The sequence below is a fragment of the Oncorhynchus mykiss genome, chromosome 8, assembly GCF_013265735.2.
Source record: "Oncorhynchus mykiss isolate Arlee chromosome 8, USDA_OmykA_1.1, whole genome shotgun sequence".
NCBI classification, from domain to species: Eukaryota; Metazoa; Chordata; class Actinopteri; order Salmoniformes; family Salmonidae; genus Oncorhynchus; species Oncorhynchus mykiss.
The window spans coordinates 76,634,834-76,656,978 of NC_048572.1; the positions used below are offsets into that span (position 1 = coordinate 76,634,834).

The window sequence follows — 22,145 nt, forward strand, 5'->3', positions numbered from 1 at the left end:
ATGAGAGGAGGAGAGGAGTGGGAGAGGAGGTGAGGGGTGATGAGAGGAAGAGAGAAGGAGATGAGTGGGAGAGGAGGATAGGGGCGATGAGAGGAGGAGAGGAGTGGGAGAGGAGGTGAGGGGTGATGAGAGAAGGAGAGGAGTGGGAGAGGAGGAGAGGGGCAAGGAGAGGAGTGGGAGATGAGGTGAGGGATGATGAGAGGATGAGAGAAGGAGAGGAGTAGAAGAGGAGGTGAGGGGTGATGAGGTGAGGGGGAATGAGAGGAGGAGAGGATTGGGAGTGGAGGAGAGGTGGAATGAGAGGAGAGAAAGAGGAATGGGAGAGGAGGTGAGGGGGAATGAGGGGAGGAGAGGATTGGGAGTGGAGGAGAGGAGTGGGAGAGGGAGAGGAGGTGAGGGGTGATGAGAGAAGGAGAAGAGTGGGAGAGGACGAGAGGAGTGGGAGGTGAGGAGGGGGGAGGAGGTGAGGAGCGAGGAGAGGATTGGGAGAGGAGGAGAGGAGTGAGAGCGGAGGTGAGGAGTGGGAGAGGAGGTGAAGGGGAATGAGAGGAGAGGATTGGGAGTGGAGGAGAGGGGCGATGAGAGGAGGACTTGAGTGGGAGAGGAGGAGAGGGGCGATGAGAGGAGGAGTTGAGTGGGAGAGGAGGAGAGGGGCTATGAGAGGAGGAGAGGAGTGGGAGCGGAGGTGAGGAGTGGGAGAGGAGGTGATGGGCGATGAGAGGAGGAGAGGAGGAGAGGAGTGGGAGCGGAGGTGAGGAGTGGGAGAGGAGGTGAGGGGCGATGAGAGGAGAAGAGGATTGGGAGAGGAGGAGAGGGGCAATGAGAGGCCTTGTACAGCACTTTGAGATATCAGCTGATGTACGAAGGGCTATATAAATACATTTGATTTGATTTGAGAGGAGAGGAGAGGAGTGGGAGAGGAGGAGAGGAGTGGCAGTAAAGGAGAGGGGCGATGAGAGGAGGAGTTGAGTGGGAGAGGAGGAGTGGGCTATGAGAGGAGGAGAGGAGTGGGAGAGGAGGAGAGGGGTGATAGGAGGAGAGGACATTAACCTTGTTAACAGTTCCACATGTCTCCCCTGCTGTCACACACTGCTCCTCTTAACATGTCACACACACACACACACACACACACACACACACACACACACACACACACACACACAAACACCTACCTGTGCCCACCGAGCACTCTGTGGTGAGGGGGTGAAAGTGAAGAGATAGCGATGTACATCACGGAACCCCTCAGAGACACCCATCGGCTTACTCAGCACACACACACATGCACACACACGCACGCACAGATACAGACACACAAAGTCATTACATACACATGTGCACATACAGTATGTGACCCCCTCTTTGTTCTTTCATTAGCTAAGTTCTACACTCTGCAGAGAACTGTCATTATAGCACAGTGGTAATCAATCTATAAATCTCGTTTCCTCACTCTCTTCCTCCCCAGCTGTCTCTCTCTTCCCTCATTCTTCCTTTCTATTTCCTCCCCCACTGTCTCTCTCCTTTTCTCCTGGTAGTCTGTGTGGTTAACCTATATATCTGTCTGTAACTCTTTCTGTCTGTTTCTCTCTCTCTGTAGTGAGTGTGGTTAACCTATATCTCTGTCTGTCTGTCTGTCTGTCTGTCTGTCTGTCTGTCTGTCTGTCTGTCTGTCTGTCTGTCTGTCTGTCTGTCTGTCTGTCTGTCTGTCTGTCTGTCTGTCTGTTTGTCTGTCTGTCTGTCTGTCTGTCTGTCTGTCTGTCTGTTTCTCTCTGTAGTGAGTGTGGTTAACCTATCTCTCTCTCTCTCTGTCTGTCTGTCTGTCTGTCTATTTCTCTCTTAGTGAGTGTAGTCCTGAAGGAGAGGAGGAGTAAGGACAGTATCACTCTGGCGTGGCAGGGCCCTGACAGACCCAATGGAGCCATAGTGGAGTATGAAGTCATTTATTATGAGAAGGTGAGTCACATACACACCTCCATTTCTCTCTCCTTCTCTTCTCCTCTCATCTCATCCCTCTCTTCTATTCTTACTTATTGTCAGACTCAGACCTGAAAATCCCAGTGTGGACTCTCTAGCCAGTGTTTAATGGATCTGATAAGCACAGGAGTGCACTTGATTTAGCTCACTCTGCACATTGAATGGCCCCGAAAGGGAAGTTTATGTCCACCAAGGGCAGCAGGCAGGCTAAATAAAACAGGAACGTGAATGAAGAGAACAAGAGAAGAGAGGAGTGGGAAGTCTGTGTGTGTGTGTGTCTGTGTCTGTGTGTGCGTGTGTGCGTGTGTGTGTGTGTGTGTGTGTGTGTGTGTGTGTGTGTGTGTGTGTGTGTGTGTGTGTGTGTGTGTGTGTGTGTGTGTGTTTGTGTGTGTGTGTGTTATTGGCAGGGATCAGTGGTAATATTCCACAGTAACAGTGTTAATCAGTGTAGTGAAGCTCCTCTCATTAGAGAAGGTATCATAGGCACTGCAAGGAGGTTTTTCACTGACACACACACTCACTTAACATCTCTCTCTCTCTCTCATATATATCTCTCTCTCTCCATCTATTTCTCTCCATCTGTCTCTCTCTCTTCCTCTCCCATTAGAACCAGAGAGAGCAGAACTACACAGTCCTAAAGACCAGGTCCAATGTGATGACTGTAGACGGTCTAAAGCCTGGTACTACATATGTGTTCCGTGTCCGAGCTAGAACCGACGGGGGATACGGCAACTATGGAGGAGAGATAGAACTGGAGACCAGCCATGAAGGTTTCTTCCTCTTCCTCTCTCTCTGCTGTGTCTTTTAATGTTTCTCTGTCTCCGCCTATCATCCTCTTCTGGACTCTCTTCATCTTCCTTCTCTCCTCTCTTCTTTTACCTCTGCAATATCTCACCTCTACCTCTTCACCTCCATTCCTAGGGCTGGGTGATATGGACAAAATATCGTAGCAAAATATCTGTCTTATTTTGTGCGGTATTTGATGGTTTCTGAATGAAACACGTTTCTAAATACAGTACCAGTTAAAAGTTTTAGAACACCTACTCATTCAAGGGTATTTCTTTATTTTTACTATTTTCTCCATTGTAGAATAATTGTGAAGACATCACAACTATGAAATAACACATATGGAATCATGTAGTAACCACATATGAAATCATGTAGTAACCAAAAAAGTGTTAAACAAATCAAAATATTTTTTAAATTTTAGCTTTTTCAAAGTAGCCACCCTTTGCCTTGATAGCTTTGCACACTCTTGACATTCTCTCAACCAGCTTCACCTGGAATGCTTTTCCAGCAGTCTTGAAGGAGTTCCCACATATGCTGAGCACTTGTTGACTGATTTTCCTTCACTCTGCGGTCCAACTAATCCCAAACCATCTCAATTGGGTTGAGGTCGGGTGATTGTGGAGGCCAGGTCATCTGATGTAGCACTCCATCACTCTCCTTCTTGGTCAAATAGCCCTTACACAGCCTGGAGGTGTGTTGGGTCATTGTCCTGTTGAAAAACGAATTATAGTCCCACTAAGCACAAACCAGATGTGATGGCGTATCACTGCAGAATACTGTGGTAGCCATGCTGGTTAAGTGTGCCTTCCAAATAAATCACAGACAGTGTCACCAGCAAAGCACCATCACACCTCCTCTTCCATGTTTTACGGTGGGAACCACACAAGAAGAGATCATCTGTTCACCTACTCTGTGTCTCACAAAGACACTAATGTTGGAACCAAAAATCTCAAATTTGGACTCATCAGACTAAACAACATATTTCCACCAGTCTAATGTCCATTGCTCATGTTTCTTGGCCAAAGCAAGTCTCTTCTTATTATTGGTGTCCTTTAGTAGTGGTTTCTTTGCAGTAATTCAACCATGAAGGTCTGATTCACACTGTCTCCTCTGAACAGTTGATGTTGAGATGTGTCTGTTACTTGAACTCTGTGAAGCATTTATTTGAGCTGCAATTTCTGAGGCTGGTAACTCTAATGAACTTATCCTCTGAAACAGAGGTAACTCTGGGTCTTTCTTTCCTGTAGCGTTCCTCATGAGAGCCAGTTTCATCATAGCGCTTCATGGTTTTTTCAAAGTTCTTGAAATTTTCCAGTTTGACTAACGTTCACGTCTTAAAGTAATAATGGACTGTTGTTTTTCTTTGCTTATTTGAGCTGTTCTTGTCATAATATGGACTTGGTCTTTTACCAAATAGGGCTATCTTCTGTATACTATCCCTACCTTGTCACAACACAACTGATTGACTCAAAGACATTAAGAAGGAAAGAAATTCCACAAATATACACTGCTGGGGCGGCAGGTAGCCTACTGGTTAGAGTGTTGGACTAGTAACCGAAAGGTTGCAAGGTCAAATCCCTGAGCTGACAAGGTACATATCTGTCGTTCTGCCCCTGAACAAGGTACAGTGCCTTGCGAAAGTATTCAGCCCCCTTGAACTTTGCGACCTTTTGCCACATTTCAGGCTTCAAACATGAAGATATAAAACTGTATTTTTTTTGTGAAGAATCAACAACAAGTGGGACACAATCATGAAGTGGAACGACATTTATTGGATATTTTAAACTTTTTTAACAAATCAAAAACTGAAAAATTGGGCGTGCAAAATTATTCAGCCCCCTTAAGTTAATACTTTGTAGCGCCACCTTTTGCTGCGATTACAGCTGTAAGTCGCTTGGGGTATGTCTCTATCAGTTTTGCACATCGAGAGACTGAAATTTTTTCCCATTCCTCCTTGCAAAACAGCTCGAGCTCAGTGAGGTTGGATGGAGAGCATTTGTGAACAGCAGTTTTCAGTTCTTTCCACACATTCTCGATTGGATTCAGGTCTGGACTTTGACTTGGCTATTCTAACACCTGGATATGTTTATTTTTGAACCATTCCATTGTAGATTTTGCTTTATGTTTTGGATCATTGTCTTGTTGGAAGACAAATCTCCGTCCCAGTCTCAGGTCTTTTGCAGACTCCATCAGGTTTTCTTCCAGAATGGTCCTGTATTTGGCTCCATCCATCTTCCCATCAATTTTAACCATCTTCCCTGTCCCTGCTGAAGAAAAGCAGGCCCAAACCATGATGCTGCCACCACCATGTTTGACAGTGGGGATGGTGTGTTCAGGGTGATGAGCTGTGTTGCTTTTACGCCAAACATAACGTTTTGCATTGTTGCCAAAAAGTTCAATTTTGGTTTCATCTGACCAGAGCACCTTCTTCCACATGTTTGGTGTGTCTCCCAGGTGGCTTGTGGCAAACTTTAAACAACACTTTTTATGGATATCTTTAAGAAATGGCTTTCTTCTTGCCACTCTTCCATAAAGGCCAGATTTGTGCAATATACGACTGATTGTTGTCCTATGGACAGAGTCTCCCACCTCAGCTGTAGATCTCTGCAGTTCATCCAGAGTGATCATGGGCCTCTTGGCTGCATCTCTGATCAGTCTTCTCCTTGTATGAGCTGAAAGTTTAGAGGGACGGCCAGGTCTTGGTAGATTTGCAGTGGTCTGATACTCCTTCAATTTCAATATTATCGCTTGCACAGTGCTCCTTGGGATATTTAAAGCTTGGGAAATATTTTGTATCCAAATCCGGCTTTAAACTTCTTCACAACAGTATCTCGGACCTACCTGGTGTGTTCCTTGTTCTTCATGATGCTCTCTGCGCTTTTAACGGACCTCTGAGACTATCACAGTGCAGGTGCATTTATACGGAGACTTGATTACATACAGGTGGATTGTATTTATCATCATTAGTCATTTAGGTCAACATTGGATCATTCAGAGATCCTCACTGAACTTCTGGAGAGAGTTTGCTGCACTGAAAGTAAAGGGGCTGAATAATTTTGCACGCCCAATTTTTCAGTTTTTGATTTGTTAAAAAAGTTTGAAATATCCAATAAATGTCGTTCCACTTCATGATTGTGTCCCACTTGTTGTTGATTCTTCACAAAAAAATACAGTTTTATATCTTTATGTTTGAAGCCTGAAATGTGGCAAAAGGTCGCAAAGTTCAAGGGGGCCGAATACTTTCGCAAGGCACTGTAGTTAACCCACTGTTCCTAGGCTGTCGTTGTAAATAAGAATATGTTCTTAACTGACTTGCCTAAGTAAAAATCAAATAAAAAAACAAGGCACAGCTGTTAATTAACTGAATGGCATTCCAGGTAACTACCTCATGAAGCTGGTTGAGAGAATGCCAAGAGTGTGCAAAGCTGTCATGTAGGCAAAGAATCTAAAATCAAAAATATATTTTGATTTGTTTAACACTTTTTTTGGTTACTACATGATTCCATATGTGTTATTTCATGGTTTTGACGTCTTCACTATTATTCTGCAATGTAGAAAATAGTAAAAACAAAGGCAAATCCTTGAATGAATGTCCAAACTTTTGACTTGGCCCAAGCATTTTAACGGTCTTTCTCCATTCTGATTGTTTTATAACAAACCAAACTAGAACAAAGATGACAGTAAAGTTGTCCAATTTATATAACTGTTCATTTATTTAGCAGTGCACCAAAATATCTTTCTAGACGGTATTGTAAATATCCATACCGGTATGCCTTAACGGCATACCTTATAAGAAAGATATATCTCCCAGCTCTGCTTACTCCTCCCTTTTTCTACTGTCTTTCAGTCTCATATTGGAAGGACATGAAAATCCAGCTCATGACATTGTCTCAAATTCAACTAGGGCTGTGACGATTATGGAATTTTGGGTAATAATTAATTGTCATGCAATTGACGGTTTTTAAATTGTAATTTTTGTTGAACTTTTTTTGTTGTTGCTATGGTCGCAACAAGATCTCATTGTTTTCCTTAGAAATTCTAAGTATTTATGATGATCTATTTTTGACACTGTATTTCCACGTGGTCACAGGGTTAATTCCACTTGGTTGCAGGGTTAAAACCGAGTGGTTAAGGTTTTGGCTATGGTTTGGGGAAGGCTTAAAACAAAATAGTAATAAAAAAAAAACTTCCTATTCCATCAAGTGTAATCAAGTATTATCATGGCTTACTAGAGCCTTGTGAACTGGGATGGCGCAGTGGTCTGAGCAGCACGGCTCCAAGCATCAGGAGTTCGCTCCCAGTGCTGAGCAATCAATTGTTAGTGTCGAGGGAGGCATATATCGACATTCTCAATACTACGTCTTTTTAATCTGATGACATACCATACCCAATGAATACAACATAGGTTTGGTGACACCTTCGTCTCAAAAACAAATGCTTTTGACTGCTTGGATCTTTTGGAAATTAAGCTTTTCCTCCTGAATATGTCGTTCTGCGAGTAAAATAATTACTTACTTTACCCTCCTAATGGAAAAATAAAAACTGCTATTGGGTAAACTATATTTACTAATGTCTGAAAATTAAAGTTGAACCCCCCCAAACTCCTAAAATATATGTAAGACAAATCATTGTTTTACTTCACCATTATTGTTCATAATTGTCGGTTACATGATTGTATGATTATTGTGCCAGCCCTATGTTCACCTCGACTGAATATCGATCATGTAAATCAAATGTGAATCTGATCAATCGTTTAGTTCAAGTTCATGAAATGAAAACCAAAGATTGAGCTGACTGAATATTAGTCATATCAATTCTACGAAGTGGGATCAATGTTATTGTTGATTACTTACTAAGTCTTCTTCGTGTGTGTGTTTGATGTTAGGGAATGGAATAGAAGACCAATGGCCATCTATCGCTGCCCGGCGGCATTGATTTGCCTGAATGGGCTGGCTGCCCATGCACACGCACACGCACACACGCACACACACACAAATGCATGCTCGTGCTTGGCTAAACTTGATAAATGAGGTATTTGTTTTGAGTAATGGCCCGATTATTGCAGTGTAAAAATCAATGTAGTTTCACAGAAACTTTTAAAGCAGGCTTGTTATGTACAATGTTAACATATCCATTTGGACAGCACAGGAAAACTCTCATGTATTTACAGTCTCCTGTGTTTGAGGAATATTGAAATGGAAAATGCTTTTTTTATCATGAAAGAGTGTGCTGAGAACATTCTCTTTCAATCTCCCTTTCTCTTTCTCTCACTCTCTTACACGCACGCGCACACACACACTCACACACACACACACACACACTCACACACACACACACACACACACGCACGCGCACACACACACTCACAAGCTGGAGTCTTTGCCACCAAAGTCAACGACAGTTATCTCTGCTTCTACACAGCAAGCGGTACAGACACAACAAGTCTGGAACCAACAGGACCCTGAACAGCTTCTAACCCCAAACCAGAAGACTGCTCAATAGTTAGTTAAATAGTTAATCAAATGTCTACTCAGACTTTCTGCATTGACCCCTTTTTTGTGCTAACTTTTTTTAATCATCATATGCTGCTACTCTTTACTATCTGTCACTTTATTCCTAGTTACACCACCGTTCAAAGGTTTGGGGTCACTTAGAAATGTCCTTGTTTTTGAAAGAAAAAAACATTTAGTTCCAACCAGCATAGAAAGAGGAGTGGGAGGCAACAGTGCACAACTGAACAAGAGGACAAGTACATTAGAATGTCTAGTTTGAGAAACAGACATCTCACAAGTCCTCAACTGGCAGCTTCATTAAATGGTACCCCCAAAACACCACTCTCAACTTCAATAGTGAAGAGGCGACTCCGGGATACTGGCCTTCTGGAGTCGCCTCTTCACTGTTGACGTTGAGACTGTTGTTTTTCAGGTACTATTTAATGAAGCTGTCAGTTGAGGACTTGTGAGATGTCTGTTTCTCAAACTATACACTCCAATGTACTTGTCCTCTTGCTCAGTTGTGCACAGGGGCCTCCCACTCCTCTTTCTATTCTGGTCAGAGCAAGTTTGCGCTGTTCTGTGAAGGGAGTAGTACACAGCCTTGTACGAAATCTTCAGTTTCTTGGCAGTTTCTCACATGGAATAGCCTTTATTTCTCAGAATGATCAATTAGCCTTTTAAAATGATACACTTGGATTAGCTAACACAACGTGCCATTGGAACACAGGAGTGACCATTGCTGATAATGGGCCTCTGAACGTCTATGTAGATATTCCATTAAAAAAAAACTACAACAGTCATTTACAACATTAACAATGTCTACACTGTATTTCTGATCACACACATAGACACACCTTCTCACAATGTGTTAACCCTTTCTCTTGCCTGTGATTCCCTGTCTCAGACATGTTGGCCATAGGAGACCCTAACCAGTCTACTATCCTGGCTGTGTCCATCACTGGAGGCATCGTACTGCTCATCTTCCTGGTGGCCTGCTTTGTTGTCAGTGGCAGGTAAGAGTGCTACACACACACTCCCACACACACTGAAATGTACCTTCAGGCAAAATTAGCTAATGTTCAGCGAAGGTCATTTGTAAACCCAGTGGTGTTATATGCAGGCTAGACTAGTGAGTCAAATTAAAGAAGAGAACCAGAGAGAAGAAATGAGATAGGAGGAGGAGAGGAGGAAAGGAGAGAACTCTTCTTGGATGCAGTCCAGACAGTCTGAGTTAGGCTCCAGCTCTCCTGTACCAAAGGAGGAGAGGAGAGAGAGATGACAGGCCAGTGATTTATAATGTCTGTAAATTAATGCTTATCCTATATACGCACTGACTAGATTAAAGAGCTATTTTTCCCCTCGACACACACACATTGACATACCGTACACACACACACTTCTGAGGTCTGTAAAAACATTAGTATTGATTAAGGGTGATTGCCTATCAGGCTGAGTGCCCTATTAATTATTGACTGGGTGAAATCTAGTTAGTGGATACCGTCCTAATCACACACACACACACACACACACACACACACACACACACACACACACACACACACACACACACACACAATAACATACAAATACACACATAAAACACGCTCACATACGTAAAAGTTGAAAGGTTGAAGAAGAAAATGGCAAGACAGGCTAGATGGCCGACAGGCAGGGTGTTAATCCTGGTTTACTAAAAGTACACACAGACACACACATACAGCTAATCAGATTTCACAGGCTGGAAGGCAGGCGAGGTGTTAACTAGGTTTTACAGGGGGGTCGATATACCGCCAACAATTACCTCTCCCTCCAACCCTCTTTTCTGATTGTGACTTGATGGGATGCAGTTAATGTCAGAAAGTGACTGTTCACAGCAGGTTAGGATAACTCATGTATCTGGTTAGGAGAACTCACGTAGCAGGTTAGGAGAATTGATGTAGCTGGTTAGGAGAAGTCACGTAGCTGGTTAGGAGAACTCACGTAGCTGGTTAGGAGTACTCACATAGCAGGTAGCTGGTTAGGAGAATTCACGTAGCAGGTTAGGATAACTCACGTAGCAGGTAGCAGGTTAGGAGAACTCACGTAGCAGGTAGCTGGTTAGGAGAACTCACGTACCAGGTTAGAACAACTCGCGTAGCAGGTAGCAGGTTAGGAAGAACTCAAGTAGCAGGTTAGGATAACTCACGTAGCTGTTAGGATAACTCACGTAGCTGTTAGGAGAACTCACGTAGCAGGTTAGGAGAATTTGTGTAGCAGGTCGGCGGGATTGACGTAGCAGGTTAGGACAATTAGGTTGAAGATAAATTTCACTGCTGCTCTATTTCACTATAAATGTACATTAATATGTTATTAACATATCATATGTGTCATGAAAAATTTGAATATCCTCACTTACCCGCAAATACCGAGCTTTTCTGCGTCTCACCAGTAGAATTAGGACAGCTACATTTCCTGGTTGTAAGCAAACCACAATATCCAGAGTTCTTGGCGATTTCAGGACGTAGTACCGGCCTGTGTATCCAGTTGACGTGAGAAATATCAAAATGTCTGCATTTGTAGCCAGCACTTTCAGCCAGAGGATTTCGAAACGGAACTGAAGTCTCAACTGATGGGGTTGCCATGGCGTCGAACATCGATTTTCCCCTTCACTTCAAAGATGAAGTCATCCGATCAGCCAACATCAGAGCAGCAGAAAACAAGTCAAGCTGTGGTAACGTAACTAACATTACCTAGCTAACTAGCTAGCTGGCGAACTACATTTATTTATCTAAACCAAAATCTAGCTAGCTGGCTTTCATAATACGCTGGCTTGACATTGCAAAGCTTATCAGTGTAATTAGCAAGCTGCTATCTGGTGATGTGATTTGTAACTTTGCAGGGTGACGTTAGCTTCGTTAGGTTACGTTAGCTAACCGTTAGCTATCTAGCTAACTAACTATTGCAGAGACTAACTATGTGTGACTATGTGTTTTATTTAGAGTCTGATCCCATCAACATCTGTAGAGGCATCAACATCGAGCTCAGCACCAGGAAGTAGTGTAAGTCACTTTCTAAAAGCTTACTAAAATCTACTAAATCTTTCCCTGACTACATTATGAGCAAATAAATCTACTGGAGCTAGGCATAAACATGGTCTGTGTCTTGTTGCCATAATTTGTGTGTTTACAAGGAGGCTACAACTTCTGCTGTAGTTTTCTCTGTATTGTTGAGACTTAGTTGAAAGGTAATGCGAGGCTTGAAGTGTAAATTGCAGAAAAGGAAGTATTAGTAAGGGGGGGTGACTGGTGTCTGTTAGGGGTGGGTATTGTGTGTGAAGGTTAATATGAATGATCTGTTGACATGGGGGGGGGGGGATATAGGACCTTGTTTGAGTGTGTGTAAATGCGGACATATTCGTCAATTGTTGGCTGATCACTGACTACTGTGTGTCCAACAGAATAATCATGTTGCTGTTGACGACAACCTGGACACCAGCTTTACTAATGCAGAGCCTGTGGACCGGTTGGTTGAAAGCTTTCAGCCTGGAATAAGCTCAAGCTCAACATAATCTTACTTTGACACAAGCCAGGACAGCTAAAGGTATTTATGAAAGCACAATACCCTCTTGAAAAACACTAAACTGTCACAAGAAATGTGCTCCTCAAACTTTCAACACCCTTACAGTCAGTTCTTTGGCATGAGGGAGAGGGGCTGTTAGTACACTCTTCTAGCCTATTCACTCTACTGTTGGCAGTGCTTGTCTACTCAACAGCACAACTGTAGCTGCTCATACATAAAAAGACACGACTAGACTGTACATCAGTCAAGAAGACCCCCTCAAACTTTTGACAGATTTTCTAACAGCCCATCTCAATGCCCCATTATTGACTCTGAGTGTAACAGAACACATACCAGTCTACTGTACCCTGTTTTGTTTACATAGTGTGGTTCTATGGTTATTGTATGTTTATACATCCTCACGATCAGCTTCACGTCTCTCTCCTGGAGACTTGCAGTGCAAACAAATCTTCTGCAAGAGGTCGAAGCAGTGGGTGGTGAAAAACGTGTAAGAGTGGCTTCTCCACCTAGCTGTGGAGTGCAGAAAGGACCAGACAATCGTCTACAAAGAGCCTGAGTCACAGATCCCCAAACCCAACAGCCCTGCCAACATCGCCAAAGACTGCCAAACCAGCTGCCATTACCCAACGCAAGAGGAGGTTCACCAGCTGAAGAACAATATGTAACCTGCCTGGAATATTCAACCAACACAATACCCATATTCAGTTAGACTGATGTTGTGGTATAATATAGAATGCCTAGTATGCTCAAAATTGCATTGTGGTATAGATATTTCTAGCTGTTGTACATATATATATATATACTTCAATGTTTCATCTTTATATTTACTATTTTATATATTGTAGAATAATAATAGTGAAGACATCAAAACTATGAAATAACAAAGTGTTAAAAAAAATCCTAATATATTTTTTAGATTTTAGAATCTTCAAAGTAGCCACCCTTTGCCTTGATGCCAGCTTTGCACACTCTTGGCATTCTCTCAACCAGCATCACCTGGAATGCTTTTCCAACAGTCTTAAAGGAGTTCCCACATATGATGAGAACTTGTTGGCTACTTTTCCTTCACTCTGCGGTCCAACTCATCCCAAACCATCTCAATTGGGTTGAGGTCGGGTGATTGTGGAGGCCAGGTCATCTGATGCAGCACTCTCCTTCTTGGTCAAGTAGCCCTTACACAGCCTGGAGGTGTGTTGGGTCATTGTCCTGTTGAAAAACAAATGATAGTCCCACTAAGTGGGATAGCGTATCACTGCAGAAGGCTGTGGTAGCCATGCTCGTTAAGTGTCCCTTGAATTCTAAATAAATCAACCGATAGTGTCACCGGCAAAGCACCATCACACCTCCTGTCATGCACTGATCTGTTTAACCTGTCCTGGTGATTGTCAAAACCCCTTCCAGGTGTCGCTTCTTTTCCCTGCTGTATTTATCCTTGTGTTTCCTCTCTCTCTGTGCCAGTTCATCTTGTATGTTCAAGTCAACCAGTGTGTCTTTCCTGTGCTCCTGCTTTTCTATTCTCTTTTACTAGTCCTCCCGCTTTGCCTGACCATTCTGCCTACCCTGACCTCGAGCCTGCCATTCTGTACCTCTGGATCTCTGAACTGGTTTTGACCCCTTTTGGATTGTTAATAAACATCTTGGACTCTAACCATCTGCCTCCTGTGTCTGCATCTGGGTCTCGCCTTGTGCCCTTATACCTCCTCCTCCGTGCTTCACGGTGGGAACCACACAAATCAAATCAAATGTTATTGGCAGATGTTATTAGCAGATGTTAATGCGAGTGTAGAGAAATCCTAACAAGTAATCTAACAATTCCACAACTACCTAGTACACACAAATCTAAATGGATGGAATAAGAATATGTACATATTAATATATGGATGAGCGATGACCGAGCGGCATAGGCAAGATGGTATAAGATACAGTATAAACATACGTCATGACGTTGCCCTGTTGGGGGAGGTTTATGACCCCATAAATACCTTTCCCCCTTTTCTCTCCACTCTACGGAATGGCCTCTTGGAAAGCCCTTTGATAACATAGAGTATGGTAACATAAAAAGGTTGGGGAAAATAACAATATTTCTGTAATCCAACCAGTTGAAAGTGTCCGTTGGCACTTAAAGAATATGATGTCAGATCAGTTGGTGTCTGGGACATTATATCTGATGATCGGACAACATAAATTGTATCTTGGAAAGTCTACACGTTATAGTTATCAAATTCACATGGAATTGTTGTGCAATTTAAATGTTTAAATATGAAACTATTTGTGAAAAGATTAAATGTAATTTTAGCTTCTAAATGAGAGAATTGTTTTCATAAGTAAACTGTGCTCACTCAGTGGCCACATCCAAGTGAACGGACATTGGTTGAGAGGAGAGAAACAAGCCCTTATCTTCTCCAGTGTAAAAGCCCCCGTGACCCAATTCATGTCAGACTAAGCAAACCCCAGCGTGAGCTGTGGTTGCGAATGGTTGAATATCCACTCTACATAACAAAATTTACATGAGAACAAATCACGTGGAGGTGACATCCACGCTGGAAGGATGAATTTCTACTACACCAGCCAGAATACAGCGTGAGCTGATTATGGCAAAATGGTATGAACTTTCAACTCTTTTTCACTAAAGAAGAAGTTATATATAGAAGTCGAGTTATCAGCTACAGCTGTAAACATACATGCCCTAGGAAAGGACAGACAATCTCCTGAGAAGACAGGGTATAACGTATCTGCCCTACAACACTACGACCAGTCAGATTCTACAAGGGACAAGGGCAATCTCTTCTGGGCAAACCAGTCTTCCATCTTCGACCCATCTATCGAAGCGCAGCTCAGTGCAAATATATAACTTGCATTTTCCTTTTCCGAATGGGTGGTTATTAGAATGCATAAGATTCTGTATTTACGTTAGCATAGCTTTTCAATGTCCGATAGAGACCCAATCTCTTTAGTCCCTCAGTTTTCCCACTCTTTCAATCAAACACAACCCTCATTATTTGTGTAACCAGCCGTCATATCGGTTTCCATCTGCTAGGGACTTATTCCATCTGTTTCCATCTGCTAGGGACTGCTAGGGACTGCTAGGGACTTTATTTTATGACATGATTAGTAATCGATGTATGATCCATCCTGTGTATATGTAATACTGTGTGATTATTTAGTAAATAAATAATTAACCTCTCTGATCTCCCCATCCCGGATCCGGTATCGTGACTACAGCCTCAAGCTCATTACCATAACGCAACGTTAACTATTCATGAAAATCGCAAATGAAATGAAATAAATATGCCATCTCTCAAGCTTAGCCTTTTGTAAACAACACTGTCATCTCAGATTTTCAAAATATGCTTCTCAACCATAGGAAAACAATAATTTGTGTAAAAGTAGCTAGCTAGCGTAGCATTTAGCGTTAGCATTAGCGTTAGCATCCAGCACGCAACATTTCAACAAAAACATAAAATCCTTAAAATAAAATAATTTACCTTTGAAGAACTTCGGATGTTTTCAATGAGGAGACTCTCAGTTAGATAGCAAATGCTCCGTTTTTTCCAAAAAGATTCTTTGTGTATTAGAAATAGCTCCGTTTTGTACATCACATTTGGCTACAAAAAAACCCCGAAAATTCAGTCCTCAAAACGCGAACTTTTTTCCAAATTAACTCCATAATATCGACTGAAAACATGGCAAACGTGGTTTAGAATCAATCCTCAAGGTGTTTTTCACATATCTCTTCCATGATATATCGTTCGTGGAAGCATGGTTTCTCCTCTCAATCAAATGGAAAAAAACTTGCAGCTGGCTTTGCGCACCAATTTCGATGCAGGACACCAGGCGGACACTTGGAAAATGTAGTCTCGTATGGTCAATCTTCCAATGATATGCCTACAAATGCGTCACAATGCTGCCGACATCTTGGGGAAACGGCAGAAGGTCTAAGCTTATTCCTGTCGCATTCACAGCCATATAAGGAGACATTAGAAAACAGAGCTTCAGAAATTCTGCTAATTTCATGTTTGACGTTTCATCTTGGTTTCGCCTGTAGAATGAGTTCTGGGGCACTTACAGACAATATCTTTGCAGATTCTGAAACTTCAGAGTGTTTTCTTTCAAGAATATGCATAGTCGAGCATATTTTCGTGACAAAATATCGCGCTTAAAACGGGAACGTTTTTTATCCAAAAATGAAATAGCGCCCCTAGAGATCCAACAGGTTAAGCCAATTTTTGTATTGCAGATTCAACTTGTTAGCCATGGTTCATGAAGATAACCAAGAATTTTACGACATTCAGATGAGACTGAATAAGGTGTTGATTAATAATTGATTGCTAATGATGTAAAAGATCTTCAAGAGTGGATTCAGGAGATAGCCGCTCTAAATAAACGAATGCTTCCGTGGTGCCTCAGGATATTAAATAGTTAACTGTTGCATGGTTTAATTCAATCACATAATCAGTAAAACATTAGTTTACCTCTCTGGAGTAGGCGGACGCTTGCGTCCCACATGGCCAATAGCCAGGGAAAATGCAGAGCGCCAAATTCAAATACATTTCTATAAAAATCTAACTTTCATTAAATTACACATGCAAGATAGCAAATTAAAACTTCTTACCGACGTGGTTCCTGCACAGGAACACCTCAGCGGAGTTTTCAGAGCGCCACCTATAGTACTATAGTATAGTACTCGATAAATCTCAAACTTTCATTAAAACACACATGCAAGGTACTGAATTAAAGCTACACTCGTTGTGAATCTAGCCACCAAGTCAGATTTGTAAAATGCTTTTCGGCGAAAGCATGAGAAGCTATTATCTGATAGCATGCACACCCCCAAAATACCAAAACGTCACCTAAACAACAGATTTTGCGGTAGCCGGCGCTACACAAAACGCAGAAATAAAATATAAAACATTCATTACCTTTGACGAGCTTCTCTGTTGGCACTACTATATGTCCCATAAACATCACAATTGGGTCTTTTTCCCGATTAAATCCATCAATGTATGCCAAAAAAGTCCATCTATAAAGGCCGTCTGATCCAAGGAAAATGCAGCTTTACACAACGCAACGTCACTTTTAAAATTAACAAAGTTGCCTATAAACTTTTACAAATCACTTCAAACGACTTTTGTAAACCAACTTTAGGTATTAATAAACGTTAATAATCGATCAAATTGATCACGGGGCGATCTGTATTCGATAGCAGCAAGTCTTGAAATCATCGTCCATTTTTTTTACTTTCATAATTTCCTGGATGCAACCCAAGACAGGAAGTGCCTATACGTCATCCCACCAAGGATGCAAAGAAATGCCAGTATTGGCGACATCGTGTGGAAGCTGTAGGCGTTGTAAACGGAACCGGATCTATTTTCTTTCGCCTTAGACAATTCAAAGACTGGCGGAAAATTTTTTTTTGTGTGTTTTTGGTGAACAGTTTTCCCTGGGATTTTTACTCCTAAACACGCTCTGTTATAGCCACAGACACGATTTTACCAGTTTTAGAGACTTCGGAGTGTTGTCTATACACACATACTTATCATATGCATATACTATATTCCTGGCATGAGTAGCAGGACTTTGAAATGTTGCACGATTTTTAACAAAAAGCTGCGAAAATTCGCAGCATCCTTAACAGGTTTTAAAGCTACATTCGTTGTGAATCCAGCCAACATGGCAGATTTCAAAAAGGCTTTTTGGCAAAAGCATAAGATACTATTATCTGATGATAGCAAATGAGTAAACAAGTAAACAATGAGAGAGAAGCATATTTCAACTCTGCAGGCGCGACAAAACGCAGAAATAAAATATAAATCATGCCTTACCTTTGACGAGCTTCTTTTGTTGGCACTCCTATATGTCCCATAAACATCACAAATGGTCCTTTTGTTTGATTAATTCCGTCGATATAAATCCAAAATGTCCATTTATTTGGCGCGTTTGATCCAGAAAAACACCGCTTCCAACTTACGCAACGTCGCTACAAAATATCTCAAAAGTTACCTGTAAACTTTGCCAAAACATTTCAAACTACTTTTGTAATACGACTTTAGGTATTTCTAAACATATATAATCGATCAAATTGAAGACGGGATGATCTGCGTTCAATAAAGGAGCAAAACAAACTGACGCTACTTTTCTGGTTACACGCCTCTATCAAAAGGTACACATGAAGTGACGTTCGTTCTGAGCTATGGTACTTCTTCATTACACAAAGGAAAAACCTCAACCAATTTCTACAAACTGGTGACATCCAGCGGAAGCGGAAAGTCGATTAGAATGCTGTATTCCCCATGAAAACATATTGAAAAGACAGTGACCTCAAAAAAAATTGGAATGATTTGTCCTCGGGGTTTCGCCTGCTAAATAAGTTCTGTTATACTCACAGACATGATTCAAACAGTTTTAGAAACTTCAGAGTGTTTTCTATCCAATACTAATAATAACATGCATATATTAGGATCTGGGACAGAGTAGGAGGCAGTTCAGTTTGGGCATGCTATTTATCCAAAAGTGAAAATACTGCCCCCTACCCTAAACAGGTTAATCAATTTATAAAATAGCATGTCATATAATAGGCGTCTAGGCGTCCCACTAGCGGGACATCTTCCGGAGGATGCAAAATTCAAATAAATAATCATAAAAATTATGTATTTTAAACATTTAGGAACATAAGTGTCTTATATCAGTTGAAAGCTTGAATTCTTGTTAATCTAACTGAACTGTCCGATTTGCAGTAGTTATTACAGCGAAAACATGCCATGTGATTATTTAAGGACGGCACCCCACATCAAAATAGTTTTCCACCGGCACAGGTTTCATAAATTCACAAATAGCAATTAAATATTTACTTACTTTTTAAAAATCTTCCTGTGATTTGTCATTCAAAGGGTCCCAGCTTTAACATGTAGTGTCATTTTGTTAGATAAAATCCTTTATATCCCAAAAAGTCAGTTTAGTTGGCGTCATCGATTTGAGTAATCCACTCACATTCAGAGAAAGGAATCCGAAAATCTACCCCTAAACTTTTTTCAACATGTCAAAAACATTTATATTTACTCCTTAGATACCCTAAAATGTATTCAAACTATAATATTTCTTACAGAAAGAAGTATGTTCAATAAGAAATTGATTTTAGCTTGTGCGTCCTGTCTTCAAACGCTGATATTTCTTAATCATTTTGGAAGTTACAAGCCTGAAAGTTGAACATAGACTGCTGACACCCTGTGGAAGCCATAGGAATTGCATCCTGGGAGCTAATTTCCAGTATGCCCTTATACTTGCCATTGTAAGAGCATGATCTCTCAAACAAACTTTGGATTTTATCCTACCATATCTATTGTGTTATATTCTCCTTTATTATTTTAACATTTCTACAAACTTCAAAGTGTTTTCTTTCCAATGGTATCAATTGTAAGCATATCCTAGCTTCAGGGCCTGAGCAACAGGCAGTTTACTTTGGGCACGTCATTCAGGCAGAAATTGAGAAAAATATGTTTTTAATCAGTCAGAGACACAACACATACGAGATGAATAATGTAAGATATGTAAATATTATTAAAGTGGTATTATTTAAAGTTACTAGTGATCCATGCGGATATCATCCGCTCACAAAGACACGGCGATTAGAACCAAAAATCTCAAATTTGGACTCAGACCAAAGGAAAGATTTTCACCAGTCTAATGTCCATTGCTCGTATTTCTTGGCCCAAGCAAGTCTCTTATTATTGGCAGTGTCCTTTAGTGGTTTCTTTGCAGCAAGTTGACCATGAAGACCTTAGTCATGCAGTCTCTTCTGAACAGTGGATGTTGAGATGTGTATGTTCATGGAACTCTTGTGAAGCATTTATGTGGGCTGCAATTTCTGAGGCTGGTAACTCTAATGAACTTATCCTCTGCAGCAGAGGTCTTCCTTTACTGTGGCAGTCCTCAAGAAAGCCTATTATTCTTTGTTTTTAAACAGGACAATGACCCAACACACCTCCAGGCTGTGTTAGGGCTATTTGACCAAGAACGAGAGTGATGGAGTGCTGCACCAGATGAAGCTGGTTGAGAGAATGCTAAGAGTGTGCAAAGCTGTCATCAAGGCAAAGGGTGGCAAGTTTGAAAAATCTAAAATATATTTTGATTTGTTTAACACTTTTTTGGTTGCTACATAATTCCATATGTGTTATTTCATAGTTTTGATGTTTTCACTATTATTCTACAATGTAGAAAATAGTAAAAATAAAGAAAAACCCTTGAATGAGTAGGTGTGTCCAAACTTCTGACTGGTACTGTATATAGAGTTGAAGTCGGAAGTTTATAAGCACTTAGGTTGGAGTCATTAAAACTCATTTTTCAACCACTCCAAAAATGTTTTGTTAACAAACTATAGACTTGGCAAGTCGGTTAGAACATCTACTTTGTGCTTGACACAACACATTTTTTCAACAATTGTTTACACACAGATTATTTCATTTATAATTCACTGTATCACAATTCCAGTTGGTCAGAAGTTTACACTCACTAAGTTGACTGTGCCTTAAAACAGTTGGAAAATTCAAGGGAATGATGTCATGGCTTTTGAAGCTTCTGATAGGCTAATTGACATCATTTGAGTCAATTGGAGGTGTACCTGTGGCTGTATTTCAAGGCCCTACCTTCAAACTCAGTGCCTCTTTGCTTGTCATCATGGGAAAATCAAAAGAAATCAGTCAAGACCTCAGAAAAAAATGTAGTCTGGTTCATCCTTGGGAGCTATTTCTGAATGCCTGAAGGTACCACGTTCATCTGTACAAACAATAGTATGCAACAATAAACACCATGGGACCACGCAACCGTCATACCGCTCAGGAAGGAGACGCATTCTGTCTCCTAGAGATGAACGTACTTTGGTGCGAAAAGTGCAAATCAATCCCAGAACAACGGCAAAGGACCTTGTGAAGATGCTGGAGGAAACAGGTACAAAAGTATCTATATCCACAGTAAAACGAGTCCTATATCGACATAACCTGAAAGGCCGCTCAGCAAGGAAGAAGCCACTGCTCCAAAACCGCCATAAAAAAGCCAGACTACGGTTTGCAACTGCAAATGGGGCCAAAGATCGTACTTTTTGTTGAAATGTCCTCTGGTCTGATGAAATAAAAGTAGAACTGTTTGGCCATAATGACTATCGTTATGTTTGGAGGAAAAAGGGGGAAGCTTGCAAGCCAAAGAACACTGTACCAACCGTGAAGCATGGGGGTGGCAGCATCATGGTGTGGGGGTGGCAGCATCATGGGGGTGCTTTGTGGGGGTGCTTTGCTGCAGGAGGGACTGGTGCACTTCATAAAATAGGTGGCATCATGAGGGAGGAAAATTATGTGGATATATTGAAGCAACATCTCAAGACATCAGTCAGGATGTTTAAGATTGGTCGCAAATGGGTCTTCCATATGGACAATGACCCCAAGCATACTTCCAAAGTTGTGGCAAATTGGTTTAAGGACAACAAAGTCAAGGAGTGGCCATCACAAAGCCCTGACCTCAATCCCATAGAAAATTTGTGGGCAGAACTGAAAAAGCGTGAGCTAGCAAGGAAGACTAGAAACCTGACTCAGTTACACCAGCTCTGTCAGGAGGAATGTGACAAAATTCACCCAATTTATTGTGGGAAGCTTGTCGAAGGGTACCCAAAAACGTTTGACCCAAATTAATTTAAAGGCAATGCTACCAAATACTAATTGAGTGTATCTAAACTTCTGACCCACTGGGAATGTGATGAAAGAAATTAAAGCTGAATTAAATCCTTCTCTCTACTATTATTCTGACATTTCACATTCTTAAAATAAAGTGGTGATCCTGACTGACCTAAGACAGGGAATTTTTACTAGGACTAAATGTCAGGAATTGTGAAAAACTGAGTTTAAATGTATTTGCTTAAACTTCTGACTTCAACTGTATACAGAATATATAACGGTGTTTAATAGAATATATTTTCAAAGTGTACTGACAAGTTACTCAATTATTCCTGCTGCATCCGATACCAATAAAGTGTTTACTTAATTTCCGGCGTTAATTCATTTTGATTTTCTTTAAATGTGTTGGGATAAACTAGCTTCACTCTTACTGCTAAAACAAATAATGCAGGAACTTTGTGTATCATTTAAACGCTAATTTGTTGGCAAGTAGCATGTTTCAATAAAACAGTAGATTAGTCTATCAATAAACCTAATAAGTAGACATGGATTGTATTCAAGATGAAGTTTATTTGCTCTGGAGACTGAGGTGAGTTTACACAGTAGTAAGCAGTAACAGTTACGGCATTGTATGACATAAATACAGAAAAAAAGAATATGCAACTTACGCTTGTAA

General features: G+C 41.2%; 1 protein-coding gene across 10 annotated transcripts in view; it reads left to right on the forward strand.

The window, feature by feature from the left end:
- Window positions 1-22,145, forward strand: part of LOC110530656 (ephrin type-A receptor 3) — a 193,719-nt gene that overhangs the window by 108,024 nt on the left and 63,550 nt on the right. For 4 of the 10 annotated variants that reach the window (XM_036986283.1, XM_036986284.1, XM_036986291.1 and 1 more), the window contains exons 8-10: window positions 1,838-1,950; window positions 2,579-2,741; window positions 9,160-9,268. In XM_036986283.1, coding sequence (XP_036842178.1) covers window positions 1,838-1,950; window positions 2,579-2,741; window positions 9,160-9,268 — 385 coding nt within the window. Of the gene's footprint in view, window positions 1-1,837; window positions 1,951-2,578; window positions 2,742-9,159; window positions 9,269-10,814; window positions 10,966-11,233; window positions 11,294-11,691; window positions 11,835-12,242; window positions 12,707-13,341; window positions 13,384-19,773; window positions 19,830-22,145 lie in introns of those variants that run through there. The other 6 variants (XM_036986286.1, XM_036986290.1, XM_036986289.1 and 3 more) reach the window with 5 other exon arrangements.